Raw genomic sequence first — 19,224 nt, 5'->3', positions numbered from 1 at the left:
CTTTGATATTAATTTTCGATTGATAAACGTATACGCAGCAGACTTTGCCCATCTTTTGGGTGAGGTGAAAATTTTCCCTATTTTTCCCAGCCCATCTCATCTTTTAGGTGAAAATGAGGATGAGATGGGAAAGAGCTGCAGATGAGGTGAGATGGGCTGGGATTGTTGAAAGATGGGATGGGACCAAGAAGACAAATAAAAACAGAAAAAGTTGATATTTTAACCGGTTTTTCAGGCTAGAAGCACGTAAAAATGCAGCATACGAGCTCCAAAAACATAAAATTTTCCGCGCTCCGCGCGGATTTTATCAATAAGTGAGCATATTTTCTTTTAAAACCAAATTTTTGTTCGCTCGGCAGCTCTGTCGTATGCGGAAATCTAATTCATATTACGAACTATATTGTTTCATTTACTGCAAATTAGCGCTTTGATGTACTACAAGCTTCTCCCGTAATTTCCGTGGTAACCATATACTGTAGATCGCACGTACTCTGTATTTAGCGCAAAATTTTAGCTTAAAATTTCTGCCAGTACACTTCGACCACAATGGCAAATTTTGCTCTTCTCAACATTTAAGATAATCATAAAGGACAAAGTTAATACTTATAATTTATATCGACAGTTTATAGTTTACGTAGGTAGTTATTTGGCAAGCATCAGCCATGCCAAATGCCTAAAGATCGTAGTAAATAGTGTGCCGTTGCGCGCCACTTGTGGAGCTTAACGTTAGCCCTGAATTGGTCCGTATGTCTCCCCTATGAGTTAATGTCTAAACAGATGTACCGATATTATCTTATCTTATCTTATATAACAGCAGCTAAAGCGAAACGGGTTAATGCGCATCTGGAGTGTGGTGCCATTGGACGCGCGTTGAACGCCTTGGTATCACAAGAGACCATCGCACCATTAACCGATGAAGTCATTGCGATGTTAAAGGAAAAACATCCAGGTCGGCCCGCTGACCTGGATGCACCGGTGGGTAATGTGGATGCGGTCGCTGCTGATGTAACTTCCAGAGAACTGATAGCTGCCCTTGAGTCGTTTGATGTAGGTACCTGTCCAGGACCGGATGGTCTACGCGCTGATCACCTCAAAGACTTGTTGTCTGCGCAAGGAGAGACCCGTCGAAAGCTGTTGGACGCCTTGGTGAAGTTTGCTAACCATTTACTACATCACGAAATTCCCGCAGAAGCCAGAGATGTGTTTTTCGGAGCTAATCTCTTCCCGTTCTTAAAGCCCGATGGAGGCATTCGCCCTATAGCCTCTGGTTGTACGCTACGTCGTTTAATCGCCAAGATTGTGTGTTTCCGTTTGTCAGCAGATATGGGAGACTATTTCCGCCCAGTACAGTTTGGGTTTGGGACGAAGAAAGGAGCGGAAACGGTGGTGCATTGTGCAAGAGAGTTTCTACAGACGCCATCGACTGAAGCACGAGCCTTTCTGAAGTTTGACTTTTCTAACGCTTTCAACACCGTCAGACGAGACAAGATTTTGAAAATAGTGAAGGAGCGCATACCCGAGTACTACAGGTTCTTTTGTTCGGCGTATGGAGAAGCAACAACGTTGTTCTGCGTTTCCCCTAGCACTGGAGTTACCCTTTCGTCAGACAGTGGTGTGCAGCAGGGCGATCCCAGTGCTCCTATGTTATATGGTTTACTAACTCTAGCGCCTTGTTCACTGTTAAAAACGATCATTAATCTGTGGTATCTAGACGACGGAGTGAGTGCAGGTAGCCCGCCGACAGTTCGCGACGCCTTTTTGGAACTCCGCGGAGCGGCCGCTGAAATAGGCTTGGAGCTAAACACGAAGAAATGCGAACTATACGTAGACGGAGGAACAGCCTGCGAGCGTGCGGAAGTGGTCCGAATGTTCATGGATGTGGCACCGGATACACACGTTGTCACAGCGGAAAGGCTGGAGCTGTTGGGATCTCCATTATTGGCGGAAGCGGTCGAGAGCGCGTTGATGAAGAAGGTCGGTCAAGCACAAGTGCTGGCCGACCAGCTCGGTATATTGCCTACACATCAAGCACTATTTTTGTTGAAAAATTGCTTGTCGCTGCCGAAGTTGTTATACCTCCTTAGGACAGCTGAGTGTTGGCAGTTCCCGGATGCGCTGCATAAATTCGACGAAATGATTCGGACCAAGGCGGAACAGCTAACGAACGTTGCAATGACCGAAACGGTATGGGAGCAAGCTACGCTACCAACGAAGTTTGGGGGATTGGGAATGGTAAAAGCAGCAGATGTGGCGCTCGCTGCTTATGCCTCGTCGCTGCATGGAGTGGCCAACGTCGTACGCAATATAATAGGCAGTGACGCAATCTCAGAAAAATGCACGCGCCTCACCGAATTATGGACGGAACACTATTCGACGGAAGCTCCCCGGATAGAAAACCGCCAGTTCCAGTCTGCTTGGACAGCAGTGCAGCACACCAGGACTGCGACCCGCATGATGGAGAATGCCGACGTAATTACCTCAGCTCGTTTGTTGGCTGCATCCTCATCGGAATCGCGGGCATGGCTTGCTGCATTACCAGTCACAATTTTTGGTAACTTATTGGAAGATGCCCATTTACGCATAGCCGTGGCTCGACGATTGGGAGCCCCAGTATGCCAGCAACATGTATGTCGCTGCGGAGTCACAGTAGACAGTCTCGGTCATCATGGACTTGTATGTAAGCTGGCCAAAGGAAGACACGGTACTCATGCCGTGTTGAACGCCGCGACAAAACGGGCCCTAAATTCTGCCAGAGTGCCGTCGACGCTTGAGCCACCGGGACTGGATAGAGGAGATGGCAAACGGCCAGACGGTGTAACCGCTTTTCCTTGGCGCAATGGGAAACCGATGGTTTGGGACGTTACTGTTGCCGACACGTTTGCCCAAACCTACATTGGCCAGACCTCACGTGTTCCAGGAAGTGCAGCGGAAATAAGAGAGAATCGAAAGCTTGAGAAATACGATGGACTGGCGGATCGATACATAGTGCAACCCTTGGCATTTGAAACCACGGGAACTTTCGGACCGCGCACAAAGAAATTCTTCAAGGAATTGTCCAGAAAGATTTGCGAATGTAGTGGTAACCCTCGGTCGGGAGAGTTTTTGCGTCAGAGAATCAGTATTGAGATCCAACGTGGAAGTGCAGTGTCTGTCCTCGGAACATTTAGTGACATGAGAGACAGCGAAGATGTTTTTTTAGCTTTTAGATTGGCTGATCGGGAATAATTTGTACCCGATGTTGTTTTTCATGGCAGCTTTGCTGTGGTTTTGGTTATCTTATCTATATTACAATGATTCGTATGTTTACTATTGATGGGGTGCACAGCACAATAAAAATGCCGGATAATACGAGCTACCCGTACATGTATGTGTCCCACCATCCGCAAGACTACTTGGCTGCAACGACTTAATTGGCAACAGCCACCTGATTAGAAATGAGCGAACACTGGAATATGACTCGGTAATCGAAATTTAATATAAACAACCAGTCTCTCACCGCCTCTCGCATGTTGGCTTTCCGTCACATAATTGCATCACGCATGCGGCACCTTAGCAGTTTATCTCATTATAATGTACTCACCTCGCTTTATTTGTGTAGAAAGAATGCTATGTATTTTTCTTTTTACGTCGTTTTTAAAAAGTCTCGCTAAAAGTGACAATAGCTTGTATTATAATTGCGGCTGTTTTTAACGCCCCGTATTTACGGCGTTGATCGTTGTCAGACTAATTCTGGTGCAGTGTAGTTTGATAAATGTTGGACGAATTACGGGACGTCGTGAAGACTTCTGCCGATATTTCCGGTGGAGTATCTCACAGGTTTCACCCCAGCACTCCTTTCCGGACTCAGCCTTTTACTAGTCAGACTCAGCCTTTTAGTAGTCAGACTCAGTCCTTTATCAGTCAGACTCAGCCCTTTAGTGGTCAGACTCAGACTCAGCGCCTCAGCGCGGGCCGATTCGGGCTGCCGGTATAATAGCCACAACCTTCGCTGCCTTTTTGCTTAACGGTTTTGTGATGTCCATACTGCTGAAAGGACGACCGGCACCATTTGACATTTACATAATTGTCCTCCTCGGCAGCAACATCATCTTCACGGCGCTGGACCCACGTAGCCTGCTGAGTTTGTGGTACAGCCAGAATGTTTATCGTCCCAGCTGTATTCTGCTGAACTACTCCACATGGATCGGCACCCCGACCATCCTGCACATCCATCTTCTCATCGTGGTCAATCGTGCTTGGGCCATTATGTGACCGATTTCTTACCGGAATCGGCATACAGTGCTGGTGGCAATGTCGTTGTGCTTTGATTATTGCGGTGTATGCGCATACCCTGTACATATGTGCCCATGATTATCCTAGATGACCTTTATTACCGTCTTCCGTTGGAATATGGATGCGGGTTGAATGACGCAGCACAGCATCTATACTACACAATCGCCGGTATTATAGGATTTGACCTGCCGAAAGTCTTGGTCCCTGTGTCATATCTGTGCGTAGTGTGGAAGCTGGTGCGCAGACGAAGAGCGCTGGCGCAGAATCCCTCATGACATCCTACCTCGGCGTTTGCACACTCCCAACGTGCCAAAACGCGGCCTTTTGTTATCATGAGTTTGTTTGCGCTGTCCGCCCTGGTTTGTTGGTTTCCCGGTATGATTTACTACGACATCCAGATGTGGGTCGGCATACCAGCAGCGCAGAGAAGAATTATCGGCCCATGGGTGACTCTGCTGTATTCGTTGCAAGTCCTACTGGATCCGCTGTTTGTGTTGGCCAGCCTGACGAAGCTGACCGAGTACATTGTATCGCTGTGGAATCGATTAAGGATTCGTTGCCAAAAATAGACATTATGTGTATGACTATTATTGCACATCTGTCTGTATGTGAGACATTTCGGCAAGCCTGTGCCAGAGTTTGCGAACACATTTTGAGGGAGGTTGAAGAAGAGGGTAATAAATCAGTTTGCCCTTTTTAATTTGGCCTCTGTCTTTGACGCTGTGAATATCGCCATCGTCTCAATTTACCGTTAAAACCGTTTCAGAAGCCTGTTCCGTTGATTTGCCGTTAAAAAATGAATTGAATTACCGTCAACGATCCAAGTCCTGCAGTGGCGCATTTCATGGTACCGCTAAATGCATCATTTGGAATACTGTCAGATTAAAGCGCTGTGATGGAATTTTAGTAGGTGAAAATTATTGCGATGTGGATTGGTTCGGCAGATCACCTGCGCGTCATTTACAGCAGCTAATCATACTTGCCGCAGAATGGTTAGCAGAGGATGTAGCAGCAACTGGGACCGGTGGCATTGTATTGTACACCGTAGATACAATAAACAGCTGACACATTGCGAACGCGCGTTGCTTGATCGTTTCTTGTCAGTGCCAAGTTATCAACAGCTGCTTCCTGCAAGATCTGGACCTTGCGGAAGTGTCTTTCCTGGCAGCAGGAGAATAAAACCATTTACGCAGAAATGAAAAAGTATACTCGTACTGATAATGCAGTCTTTTCTGCACGATTCCAGCCATATCACTGGGATTAATGAGTATCTATACCTGGCAAGCACTCATTTGCAAAGTCATTTGGAGACAGTCATTTGGAAAGTAAGACTATCGGATTACTATACCGGTATCTCATTCACAGGTCTTCAACCTTTCGACAACTGCTCCCGCAATCAGCACGAATGAGTCCGTCGTTGTGAGCGTGATATGTTTGTTCAACTGATATGTTTTGTATTCCGTTATAATATGTTCTTTGGTCGAAATAGCGCACATGTACTGTACCCCCATTAGATAAAAACCTACAGGTAAAATGAAGTAAACTTTTATTTATTTTGTTATGTGTTTATTCTTTGTTACGCGAAAAGATGTGATGCGATAATGGCACAATGGCAGGCAGGCAGGGGGCATGCAGTACAAGGGCGGGGATAACGAGCACAACCACGCTATTTTGGATAAAATAGAGTTATTTTGGATAAAATTGAGTTTATAAATCTTTGACAGTTTAATACCACAAATTTGTAAACATGATAAAACAAGAATCTAACTTCAAGCAATATAAATAGACAAGTTACCGAGCGCTGCAGCTATGCAATTAATGCTGCAATATCACTTCAGAGACGGACCTTATTTTTGAATATTTTTTACTAGTGCGATTACATGTATCCGGGTTATTGTCTGTAACAGCAAAAACTGTGACCTTTCGTGATCTCCTGGCATTTTTATCTTTTACTCCCGTGGAATTACTGTTGGATTACCTGGTTCTCCATCGGAATGGATGAACTCCGAAAGCTCTTGGCGGAACTGGAAGTGGAAGCCAAGAAGACGACGACGAAAGGCATGAACCTCATTGCGCCTATACTGTACAAACTGCTGGAAGAGAATCAACAGCTACGGAAAAGAGTGGACACACTTGAAGGACAACAGCTGCAACGTGGCATGGAACAACTGGAGACCGACGTTAATGGATTAGGAACGACTATGCAACGAATTGTGGAAGAAGAACTGCCGGAGTTGACAGCACGAGTCGATCAAGTGGAATCCAAGATGGCGACTAAGCAAATCGTATTGACTAATCCTGTGGTGCGCCAGCAACCAACCATTACCAAACCGAACAAGCCCGTAAAGTCAAACGACAAGTCCTCTGATGATGATCCTGAAATTGTTAATGTTGTAACTCCCGAATGGACCACCGTCACTCGTCGAAATATTGTCAAGGGAAAACACCAGCCTGGAGGATCAGATGACCCAGATCCGCGGCACAACCTGGCAAAAAAGCTAAGTCTGCAACGCAAGGCCCATGTAGATGTGTGTGTAATGGGAATTCCGCTTACAAACAATGCGGGTTACGCGAATACAGAAGAATATGCAAACGATCTGAAGTCTAGCCTAACTGATCTTGGTGTAAACGTGCGATTTGTCAAAGTTTTTGAGCGAAGGGAAGGCGATAGGCGTAGCACGACATGCGCACGAATTGGTACTTTCGTTGAATGTGAAGCAGCATTAATGGCTGCTGATATGTGGCCTACTAATGTATCATTACGGCGCTGGGAGTATAAATCTCCTGCCACGCAGACGGGAAACGTGAAACCGCGAGTTTTTCATCGCAGTCAGCTCTGAAAAACTCGCACGATTGTGACAAATCAGGGTCGAAACAGTTTATCGTTAAAACTAAATTTTCAGCGCATACTAATATAACATTAAAATTTTGTAACATAAATGGAATACTCTCTAAATCTGCTTCGGTAAAACAGTTCTGTAAAGACACTGACATTGTTGGTCTATTTGAAACCTGGGATCGACCAGAATATCCTGATTCAGTGTTTGCTGATTTAAGAAATTTTAATGTTTTTAGACGACCAAGAAGTACTGATCCTCATGGCGGTGTGACTTTTGTTATACGAAAAAGTTTGAATGCAGTAAGGCGAACAGATTTTGAAAATATTGATCTCGAATTAATAATAGTTGAAATACCGAAGATAAATGTTTTAGCAGCGGCATTCTATTCTGCACCATCACGTGTCACAACAGATATCCCTCTGTTAATCGAACATCTGAGAACTATTCCGCATGTGAATTTCTCAAGACTGTTACTTGTTGGTGATTTTAACCTTCCTGATATTGATTGGGTGAGAAACTGTGCAATAAGTAAAACTGGTCGTGAATTTGTAAGATGTCTGAAAGAATTTAATTTAAAGCAAACCGTTCGTTGTCCAACGCGCAAAGATAATATTTTAGACTTGTGTATTGTTCCAACCGTATGGTTGACAACTGTACCGGAGAGTGTATGTCCGCCAGCGGCTACAAATGACCACAATGGAGTTATTGTTAAATTTTCTAGGCAAAAACGTGCTGATCCTAAAGTACAGAGAAAGCGTTGGATTATTAACGAAGAAAAATGCTTGCAGTTTCGTAATGCTTTATACGAAACTGACTGGCTTAGTATGTTGCACAATGAAGGTCCGGATGAGCAAGCGTTACTGATTGAAAAAACGATCCTTGCTATAGCTAACAAGTTCTTTCAGTTAAAGGTAACTAGGTGCAGGTTGTCCGAATCTGAGTACCCTCTTAACATCCGTAATGAAGTGAGAAGACGGAACATTGCGTTTGAGCGTTTTAAGCGTGAAAAAGATGAAGTAAAGAAAGATAGATTGCGTCAGATATGGCTAAGAAAATCTAGAGTCGCTGAGAAGATACTCAAGGCGTATTACCGCACCCAGACAATGAAAATTGCATCAGTGTCTCGGTATGACAGCAAGAAATTCTGGCGGTTTGTAAAATCTGCTGTTGACCGCCCTAATATGCCTTCCCTAAAATTGTCGAATGGTCTGTATGCGGTAAGTGATGCTGAAAAAGCTCAGTGTTTAAATGAACAGTATGCGAACGTGTACAACAAGTGCCCCGCACACTGTGCAGCTTCTAGTTGTGAACCAAAGCGTTTAACCACATGCAATGCATTTATTAATGAAAGTGACGTTTGGGATGTCTTGCGTACCATAAACTGCAGAAAATCTAGTGGACCATATGACCTTACATTAGACCTAATTAAAGCTTGTGGAGCCGCACTTGTTGTTCCTCTAAAAATTTTATTTAATACTTGCTTAAAAACTAGTAAATTCCCTGCTCTGTGGAAAACGTTTTTCGTGACCCCTGTTGCTAAGCAAGCTGCTGACCAAACTAACCCTGCGAACTGGCGACCAATAGCGATGTTGCATCCCCTGTCAAAACTGTTGGAGAAATGTATTTGTAAAATTTTGTTCGCACAAGTTGGTGACCTCACGGATAAACAGTTTGCTTATCGCGAGAAGCACTCAACCGAGCTGCTTTTAACTTTATTTTGTCAAAAATTAGCAGATGCAAGAGCTCGTAATAAGCGTGTTGATGTTGTCTTGCTAGATTGCAGTAAAGCATTTGACAAAGTTGACCACTCAATTTTGCTTGAAAAGTTATCCAGGCTAAATGTCACGTCAGATGTTGTGAATCTTGTGAGTGATTACTTGTCAAATCGGATTCAGTCAGTTGTTGTGAATAACGTAAAATCTACGTTCTTACCGGCCACAAGTGGGGTGCCCCAGGGTTCCCGTGTCGGACCAACTGCGTTCAATTGTATGCTTTATGACTTACCTAACGTTTGTGTCCATGGCACTGATATGATGATATTTGCTGACGATGTAATGGCATGTAAGATTATTGAGTCAGATGTTGATGAGGTGGCATTTCAGAAAGATCTTGATGCAATCACTGAATGGGCACGTAATCATAACTTGATTTTCAATGCGACAAAGTCGGTGTGTATTAAGCTCTCATCTCGCGTGAAAGTTCCTCAGTCCTATCAGGTTAACGGGAAGAGTGTGCCTGTAGTAGAGTCGGCCAAGTATTTGGGCATCTATTTAGACCGTAGCCACAAGTGGAAGTTGCAGTCCGAAAATGTGTCTAGCAGAATGCTGAAGCGCTTAAGATACTTAAACACATTGTTTCCTGCTCGTGATTTGTCGGCACGCTGTGTATTGTATACCAGTCTTGTTCTTTCTGTCTCTGATTATTGTGCTTCCGTAACATTCTCCACTCAGAAGGGTCTAATCGATAATATTGAAAACGTTCAAAAAAGATTCGTGAAGTCGTTGAATCTTAAAAGCGAAAGTAACAACTATATTGGAAGACTAAAAGAACTAGAATGGGAGCCGATCATACTGCGAAATCTAAAGCGCAGCCTACAGCTCACTTACAAGTTCATGTACAACTTAATTCCTTATGGTAACAAGTTATTTTGTAAAGATACTGCCGTGCGTTCTGGTGTTGCAGGTGAAACGCGTCTTCAACAACGGATGGTCAAACACCCCTGCCCGATTCGTGCCACTGGATCAAATTTCGGCGGCCACCAACTGCCCCCATCGGACAGATCGTTTGCTTACCGGATGGCGAGAATATGGAATGATTTGGAGATTCCGGCAGAAGCTTATCAAAGTTTTGGTAGATTTTCTGCAGTTTTGAATCGAGTTAACTGGAAATCTGTCGTGTCCTTGAAAAGGTTTTACCACTCTGAACATGTGATTTTACTGGAAATGTAAATACTTGCGGAAATGCTGACCTGTTGTTGTTCTATGTTGTTCTATGCTTCTCTTTTTTTACTTATGGCGTGTCTGCTACCCCGAATTGGGTTTGAACCCAGATTGTGTGCGGACGTTAATGAATTAAACCTTTATTAATAATTTCACCGTATCATACACTAACGCCAAAGATTAACTCGGTCTTGACCAAACGAGTTGGGTGCACTCGTAATCCCTGCTCTTGTACGAGTAATCTTCTCCACTCATTAGAAAAAATGGGTGTTTACATAGGCCGGTGTCAGAGCGGCATCCGCTCTCTATAGGATCGTTCGATAGAATATTTCAATACATTTTGTATGCTTTGCCGATAGCCTAGTGGTGCCTCTCTCGGCCTTAGAGTATGGAGGTTGTGGGTTCGATTCCCTCAATCGGCAGGTTTTTTGCGAGTGGCTGTGCGAGCCTAGTCCAGCCCTTTCACCGGAGTTTCTCTTTATTTGGTCTGGATCACTTTAAGTTGGCGCAAACATGCATGCTGCTAAATGCATTGTGAAAACCGATGATAAGAACCTTCTTTTCCTATGATATGTTAAACCAGTTGCTTGTACAATACCGCAGCAATCCCGAGAAATTAAAATTTCATCCTCCTGAATGAAGACGCCGGATACTCGGTACGCTTGTCCATCTGGAAGTTTTCCAGGTGAATGCATCGCAAGGTGGATTATGCAGAACATTATTGTATATGTCGCGAATGCAGTGTGTGCAGCGCCGTTGTTGCGGTTTTCACTTCGGAAAACGTAGCATCGCATCCGCAGATCAATCAAATACTCCGCAGCTGAAATTTCATATCATGCTTATGAGTAGACGCACATATCACAATCACATAGAACGGGTTTAAATTTATTTAGATTTCAGTTCGCTCCACAAGTCGGCTGCAGATGCCAAAAACGAGTCCCCGAGTGATAACCGTCATGACATTTCCAAACGTTTCCAATGCTTCAACAAATGCCACACTGAAATTCCCACAGTCTGCTAACAGCCTAACACCACCCATATAAAGATTCCAACTCCCGGTATGATAGCCACAACCGTCGCAGCTCTGCTTCTTAACGGTTTTGTGTTCTGCATACTGTTGAAAGGACAGTCTCCACCATTTGACATCTACATGGTCGTTCTCCAGGGCAGCAACTTCCTCTATACGGCGCTGGATCCACGCCATCTGCTGGGCTTTTGGTACAGCCATTCCGTTTAACATTCCAGCTCACTCTTGTCATTTATTTGCCATGGATCGCCGTCCCGATCATCCTGCATATCCATCTGCTGATTGTGGTCAATCGTGGTTATGATTTTGTTTGCGTTGTCCGCCCTGGTTTTTTGGCTGCCAGGTATGATTCTTTCCGACATTCAAAAGGTCACCGGCATTCCAGCCAAGCAAATAAAATTTACGGCCCTGTGATGACCCAACTGTTTTCGTTGCAAGTCCTACTAAATCCGCTCTTTGTGCTGGCCAGTCTGACGAAACTGGCCGAGTACGTTGTGTCTGTGGAATCGGTTGCGCATCTGCTGCCAAAAATAAAAAATTACATACCTTTATCTACGCATCCGGACAAGAAACATTTCGTTAAACCGTCCCACAGTGCTTTTGAAGGAACTTATAGAAGGAATTCAATCGAGTCTATGTAAGGGGGAAATTTTAGGAAATCATTTAAGGGAAGTGGACCGGCACATGGTACCAAATTCGTGTACATACACAAAAACTTAAACTTTCGCGCACTTCCAAACACATTGTTGTTTCGGTTTATGACATTCTGTAACCAGAAGATTTGTATACACTGGTGTGAAAACCGTTTGTTCGCGCAACACCCGGTTCGGGAGTTATGGCTGTTAGAAAATTCCGAAAAGTTTAAATGCATTCAGGTGTACCAAAAGTCTCATTATGGGCTGATCTCCTTCAAATTTTTCACGTAAATGCACATAACCACGAAGGACGTTTTTACACCGATGCACTGTTTTAGCCTGTTTTTCGAATTTTAAAATGAATTTCAAAAATTTAAAAATTCATTTCAAAATTTGAAAAAAATCATGGAAGTCCGGATCGGTGTAAAAACGATCTTCATGGCCATGTGCATTTACTTGCAAAATTTGAAGGAGATCGGTCCATAATGAGACTTTTGGTACACTTGTATGCATTTAAACTTTTTGGAATTTTCTAACACCTTAACTCCCGAACCGGATGTTGCGCGCACAAACGGTTTTCACACCAGTGTATACAAATCTTCTGGCTACAGAATGTCATAAACCGCAACAAAAATGTGTTTCCGATTGCGCAAAAGTGTAACTTTTCGTGCATGTACACGAATTTGGCACCATGTACCGGCCCACTGCCCTTAAATTCCAGACAAACGCTACAATGTTCATCTTTGGTTCAGATTTGATTTCATAGTCATGTGTCGTTTACAGCAAAGTTCCCAGAAGATTGGATACTAACGACACTTTTGTAATGTACACGAAAGTGCGTTTCAACTTTTTGTCCCATTTAAATCGTTATATTTCGGCAACGGGCAAAATGATGTGCGCCCACAAGCGGTTTTCAAAGCAATGTATACAAACCATATGGCTATATATACGACGACATAAATCGTTACGAAATCTGATTCCCTAGGGGGTGCAAGCCCGGGATATATACTGTAGAAGGGGAACTCGATTTCGCACGTCACATCTTCCATGCACTGCTCCGGTCATAAAACTGGATTGTGACCATACGGCTGCAAAGTATCAGCCATTCAGTGTACAAATAGCGCCGAACCCAGAATACCCAGCCGCTCCAATTCTTTTGCTACCCACTCTGCAGCTGGATCGGGTGACTAGCAGCTGAAATCAATCCCAGCGAACAAAATTTCATTTTAATATGCTTCATTTACTTGCACGTTTTCTACATGGTTGCATGAACTTGTATGAGGCGTAACGAAATACACCACTACAGGTAGAATAAGTACTGTAATGTTTACTGAATGCGTGGGATAATTACAATATTCCGCTTCGATAGGCCTCGTGATCGATTTTTATGATGCAGCGAATGTTGTTTGCACAAAACGCCTTACAGGTTCAAATGCAGATTTCTTGGCTTAAAATCATGGCTCCAGTTGTCAGAGGTCGCCAGTAGTTATTGTCATGGTATTACCACCTATTTGGAACGCTACGGGCAACGGAACACTATATCAAAACAACAAAACATAATTTAGCAGCTACATGCCAAAAATAAAGAAAGTTGTAAATTTTTTGTTTTTGCAACAGGGGTCAATCTGAATCATCGGTTAGAACGTTTCCGGTCTGAGTGCGCCAGAGTAGTGTTAGTCACTAACAAAATGGTTTAAACTAGGTACACTGGTACAGTATATATCTGTACTCGTGATAATGTCAGCACCTCCTCTGATAATGTTCATAACAATTCAATTTACTGTTGTTGAATTTCTATCGTTTCCTTGTTATATTTGCTCCTTTGATCTGGCCATGCTTCTCTTGGACATTACTATGCCTTAATGCAATAACTGCTTGCCGGTTTGTTTAAGTGTTAGTTAATTCATTAACTAGAGTTAAAATCCGGGTGACCTGTTTTTGCTCTCTGGCTGTCTTTGTCTTGCTGACCTATTATATTACTTTCCCGGATACGATGTTCTTATCATGCTAAGCTGACTGAATGCAGAACTCATTCTCGATTATTGCCACTAGCTAAGCTTGAATATTTTGCTAAACTGACGACTGTTAACGTGTGCAGTTTTTCTGTTACGTGCTTGAACAGCGGTGCGTGCGTGTGCTAAACTGACAACTGATACGAGTGACCTTTCCATAATCTCCTCTTCAAAAATTATCTCCCCGCATCCAACTACCCCACAATGCCACCGAAGAAGGATCCCAAGAACAATCCCGCACCACCAGCCAGCCGGCCACCGAGAAAACGCGGGAGGCCTGCGACACCACCGCCACCTGCCGTCAACTCAGTAGTTCACGTTGTGCAACCGGCATCTCAGCAGCCAGACTTGAGAACTCTGATTGAGCAGCAGGCCAAGCAGCAGCAACAATTGGACAGTATCCTGCACATCCTCAACCCAACCCCCGCCGCAGGCGCTGCCACGACAAAGCGCGTAGGACCCGGAACACCGCCACCGCCTGCCGTCAACTCGGAGGTTCAGGTTGTACTGCCGGCATCACAGCAGTCAGACATCAGAACCCTGATTCAGCAGCAGGCAAAGCAGCAGCAGCAGATCGACAGCATACTGCAAATGCTGAATCCCCACCCGGACGCTCGTATGTCCCCGTCATCGGACACGGGTCCACATCTCCGGGTCCGCATCGGCGACAATGACCAGCGTCATATTACGAGCGAGAGCAACCCGCGACCACACCGGAAACGCTCCAGAAGCCATGGAAGACACCGCAACGATCGAGGTAAGAGCACGTCGCAATCCAGCTCACGTTCCGAAGACTCTCCCCCTCGCCGCACTCTCAAAGACAGACTTGGCCGCCGTGACGTATTCAGCAGACTGGGTGACTTGGCAGATACCCACTATCGTCAATCACGCCATCTGCCGGCTGTACCCGAGAAAGTCCGCTCCAAACTGCTGGATCCGACCCGATATGTCGACTTTGACAGCCTCCTGCCAAAGAATCGGGTGGAGAAGCCCAGGGACGGAGCATCGAAAATGGTGATCAGCAAAGGTCATGTCATTTTGAAACCGCATGATGGACACGTCACAGTAGACTCATTTCCGGCATGGATCCGCGCTTTTACCGTATTCGCTGCATATCGGACGTCTGTCATTCCTGAACTGACCATTCCTCTTCTGAAGTATCAAGACTTGATGGCTGGATACGCCGACCGTGGTATCCCAGTAGATCAATGGCTTGATTACGACAAGCAGTTCCGAACGTACATGACGGCTCACCCATACAACTTTGATCTATGGGGACACCAGCACGACGACACCTACGCCGACACCATCCAAAACGGTCACCGGGAAGCGACGTCGGAACTCCACGTGCGCGACCGGAACCAGAGGGCCCCCAACGAGCGCGACACCTGCAGAAACTGCGGATCCAGTGGTCATTTCATCGCGCAGTGCCCGGTACCACGCAAAGGATTCCCGGGTCACCAACAGCAGCCCTTTCGGACAAGCACCGCCGCAGACGGCAACAATATCTGCAAGAACTACAACTTCACCAACTGCACCGAGCCATGTAAGCGGCAGTTCAAGCACGTCTGCCTCACCTGTGGAGGGGCCGGCCACAAGGCTCCGCAGTGTCGCAACGCCAACTGACATTGCCACAGTGCCAGCAAAGGTCACGACACCCCTGCGACCAGAGGCCTTTGCGAGACTGCTGGCTGACCATCCTAACCCACGTTTTGTTTCTTTTATTGTTTCTTCCTTAATAACCGGCGTCGATCTTGGCTACCGCGGACCACAGTTTTCCCGCCACACTCCCAACTCACAAACTCACACACAGCCCGGAAACACCACCGCGCTCTGGGAACCAGCATCCAGAAAGAGGTCGCCCGGGGACACACTGCCGGCCCATTCACGCAACCGCCTCTGGAAAACTTTGTCGTAAACGCCTTGGGCGTCCGCGAAAAGAAAACGGGGAGATCCGAACCATCGTGGATCTATCACAACCAGTGGGTCAAAGCGTCAATGATTCCATCTCAACGGACAACATGCCACTGCAGTACTGCTCCGTCGACGATGCCATTCGGATCATCCTTGACCTCGGACCGTCTACAGAAATGGCAAAGATGGACATCAAATCCGCCTTCCGCCACATTCCCGTCCGCCGAGAAGATTGGAACCTCCTTGGATACTGCCATGACGGTAATTACTATTTCGACATAGTTTTGCCATTTGGGTATCGCTCAGCTCCCTACCTTTTCGAACAGTTCGCGGAGGCCGTCTACTGGGCGGTCTCCAGAAGCTGCGGCTTGTCATCAATCTTGCATTACGTTGACGACTTCTTGTTCCTCGGCCGCCCGAGAACGGGACAGTGTGCAACGCTAATGCATTCAATGCGCGAGACGTGCAACGAGCTTGGGGTCCCTCTCGCTGAAGACAAAACCGAAGGACCCGCAACTCGGTTGACATTCCTCGGCATTGTCCTAGACACTGTTGCCCACACAGTAAGTTTACCTCCCGGTAAGCACCAAGAGATCCTAGACGCCCTTCAGTCTTGGTCAAACCGCACACAATGCAGTGCATCAGAGCTCCAAAGCTTGATCGGCACACTGCAATTTGCATCAAAATGTGTCCCCACCAGCCGGCTTTTCACCCGCCGGCTCATCCGACTTTTGTCAGAACAACATGGCCAACGCACGATATACCTCAATACGGACTTTCACCGCGACATTGACTGGTGGCGCACCTTCCTCCCGAAGTGGAACGGGACCGCCTCCTTCATAAAGCCATCGTGGAGCACCTCCGACATCCTCCACCTGTACACGGATGCTTCCGGCACAATCGGTCTGGGAGCGTACTTCAATGGTGAATGGTTCCATCAGCGTTGGCCGTCTTGGATTCACGAGCTATCGGTTCCCATTGAATACCTCGAAATGGTTCCGATTCTATTAGCAATGCTTGTTTGGGGGAAGCGGTTGTGGTGCTGGAAGATCATCTTCCACACCGACAACGAAGGCGCAACACGAGCGTGGGAGAGTCTTCGGTCAAAGAATCCAGACGTGTTAGATCTCATGCGTCGCATGACGGCTGCAGCCGCGGATAACAACATGACCTTTACGCTCAAACATGTTAGAGGCGTGGACAACGGCATAGCTGATGCACTATCTCGTTTCCAGGTATTGCGTTTTCGACGTCTCGCACCGCTAGCGGATGCACTTCCAACGCCGTGCCCGAATATCTTCAACGATCTCCGCCTAACCTACGAGCATCCCCATCGCTGAGCCGTCTCCTGGAAGCCCACATCGCAACATCCACACGGTCCACATACCGGGTAGGAGCAACGCGCTTCATCAACTTCTGCACTGCTCGCCGTCTTACACCACTGCCAGCGGAGCCAACTACCGTGGCCCGGTTTATCGCCAGCCTACACGATGGAGGCGCCAGCGTAAGCACCGCCAAAGTCTACGTGGCCGCCATCCACAACCTGCATCGCGAAGCCGATGCTGATAGCCCAGCCAACGCTGACATCGTCAAGCGCACGATCAGTGGCTTCGTCCGACTGTCAGCGTCCAAATCAGAGAAACGACTTCCGATCACCATGCCACTGATGCGCAAACTGAAGGACCGCCTGCGTCTCAGCGCACTGGACGTCTCTGATATCAGTATGCTGTGGTGTGCCTTCACCATGGCATTCTTCGGTTTCATGCGCATAAGCGAGCTCGTCTCACCATCACCGACGTCTCATGACCGCCACCGCACTCTGCTGTCGCGCGACGTGGAGACGGAAGACGACGCCATTACAGTGCACATCAAACGTTCAAAAACCGACCAACTCGGAAGTGGCGTTGTACTTCGCTTGACTGCGACTAACCGCTCGGTTTGTCCGGTGCGAGCATACGAACGCTACATCCATAGCCGCACCACCAGAGCCCGAGCGGACAGTCCATTCTTCTCCTTTCGCTCGGGTCAACACCTCACACGAGCATCCGTGCTGCACCACATCCGGAAGCTGCTCTGGGTCCACCCCGAACGCGACCGCCTAAACACGCACAGCCTTCGCATTGGAGCAGCCACTACCGCAGCCGAAGGAAACATTCCTGAGCCGGATATCATGCGAGCCGGACGGTGGAAGAGCACCTGTGTGCGTCGCTACATCCGAAAGACCAATCCCAGTCAAGTAAACCTGTACGGAACGTCTTGTTTGGGGGCAAGTGGCCAGAAGGAAGGCTAGGGGGAGCAATGGGCGCGCGTCTTCGACCTCCTAATCGAAACGGCGACATCTGTCCGCTCTGGCCTCCTTCTCGGTTTCCCATCCCATTACCGGCACTCGCTCACCACGGATTTTAACACTTGGTTGCCGAGCGCGCAGTGACGCTGCCCCGTTGCACAAGAAAATAAATCAAATCAAATAAATAACATCCGGCAAGTACTCACTTGCACAGACAGTCATTAGGAAGGATCAATTATGATCGGATCAGTACTCTTATATGGGTAGACCTACAGTATGCCTTTGTCGTCCTTTGTCTTGGCCGGTGTAGTAGCCGATACCTGATTGCTCCACAATCCTCATCTTTTGTTAAACATTCCGCGGCAGGATAGTTTAGCAGTTTAATAATCGGAGCGAAGATCTGTTTACCCAGTTCTTTTACACTCCGGCAAATAATTCTGAGCAATTAAAATTGCGTACACCTCAATAGCAAGGCCGGATATCCATTACGCTTTCTCGACTGGAAGTTTTCCATTTGGATACATCGCGTGACTCGCGTCGCCACTCACCATTACAAGCAGGATTATGCGAACTTCAACTATTGTACGCGTATATGTAACGAATGCAGCATGTGGATAGCAATTATTAAGGCAGTTATTTGCGGTTTGTACTAACAAAAAGCGTAGCACTGCAGCCGAAAACAAGTCAATGAGCTTTAATTCGACTTCATGCTTGCGAGTAGAGGCTCATACCAGTCACATAGAACGAAAGTTATTTCGACTTTCGTTAGCTCCCCATATCGGCTGCAGTTGCCAAAAGCGTGATTACGGTCATGGTATTTCCAAATTTTTTCAACGCTTCGGCAAATGCCACGCTGGAAGTCCAACGGTCAGCCAACACGTCCAGCGTGGCGGTTCCAACTCCCGGAATAATAGCTTCAACCGTCGCTGCCCTTTTACTTAACGGCTTTGTGTTAGGCATACTGTTGAGAGGACGACGCACACCTTTCGATATTTATATCATCGTTCTCCTCGGCAGCAACTTCATATACACGGCGCTGGACCCACGCCATCTGCTGGGCTTTTGGTTCAGCCAGTTCGTTTATCGCCCAATATGCACTCTTACAATCTATTTGACGTGGATCGGCGTCCCGATCATTCTGCACATCCATCTGCTCATTGTAATCAGTCGTGGTTGGGCCATTCTGCGGCCCGTATCCTACCGGGATCGTCACACGACATGGGTCGCTTGGCTGCTGTGCCTGGTTATTGTGGTGTACGCGCATGTCTTGTTTGTGCCACTGATTGTACTGGATGATC

The 19,224-nt window shown here is 46.6% G+C and overlaps 1 protein-coding gene across 2 annotated transcripts; it reads left to right on the top strand.

The window, feature by feature from the left end:
- Positions 1–593: 593 nt before the first annotated feature.
- On the top strand, positions 594–3,248 carry LOC129590817 (uncharacterized). 2 transcript variants are annotated; one of them, XM_055486221.1, is made up of 2 exons: positions 594–740; positions 815–3,248. In XM_055486221.1, the coding sequence occupies exon 2, from the start codon at positions 928–930 to the stop codon at positions 3,223–3,225; it is 2,298 nt and encodes a 765-aa protein (XP_055342196.1). In that variant the 5' UTR covers positions 594–740; positions 815–927; the 3' UTR covers positions 3,226–3,248. The 2 variants fall into 2 exon arrangements, with proteins under 2 accessions (XP_055342196.1, XP_055342197.1); XM_055486222.1 differs by lacking the exon at positions 594–740 and having other exon boundaries at positions 866–882; positions 1,039–3,248.
- The last annotated feature ends 15,976 nt before the right edge of the window (positions 3,249–19,224 follow it).

The sequence above is a fragment of the Paramacrobiotus metropolitanus genome, unplaced genomic scaffold (assembly GCF_019649055.1).
Source record: "Paramacrobiotus metropolitanus isolate TYO unplaced genomic scaffold, Prichtersi_v1.0 Parri_scaffold0000042, whole genome shotgun sequence".
NCBI classification, from domain to species: Eukaryota; Metazoa; Tardigrada; class Eutardigrada; order Parachela; family Macrobiotidae; genus Paramacrobiotus; species Paramacrobiotus metropolitanus.
Note: the sequence above shows the minus strand (reverse complement) of the source record. Positions and strands in the feature narration are given on the sequence as shown.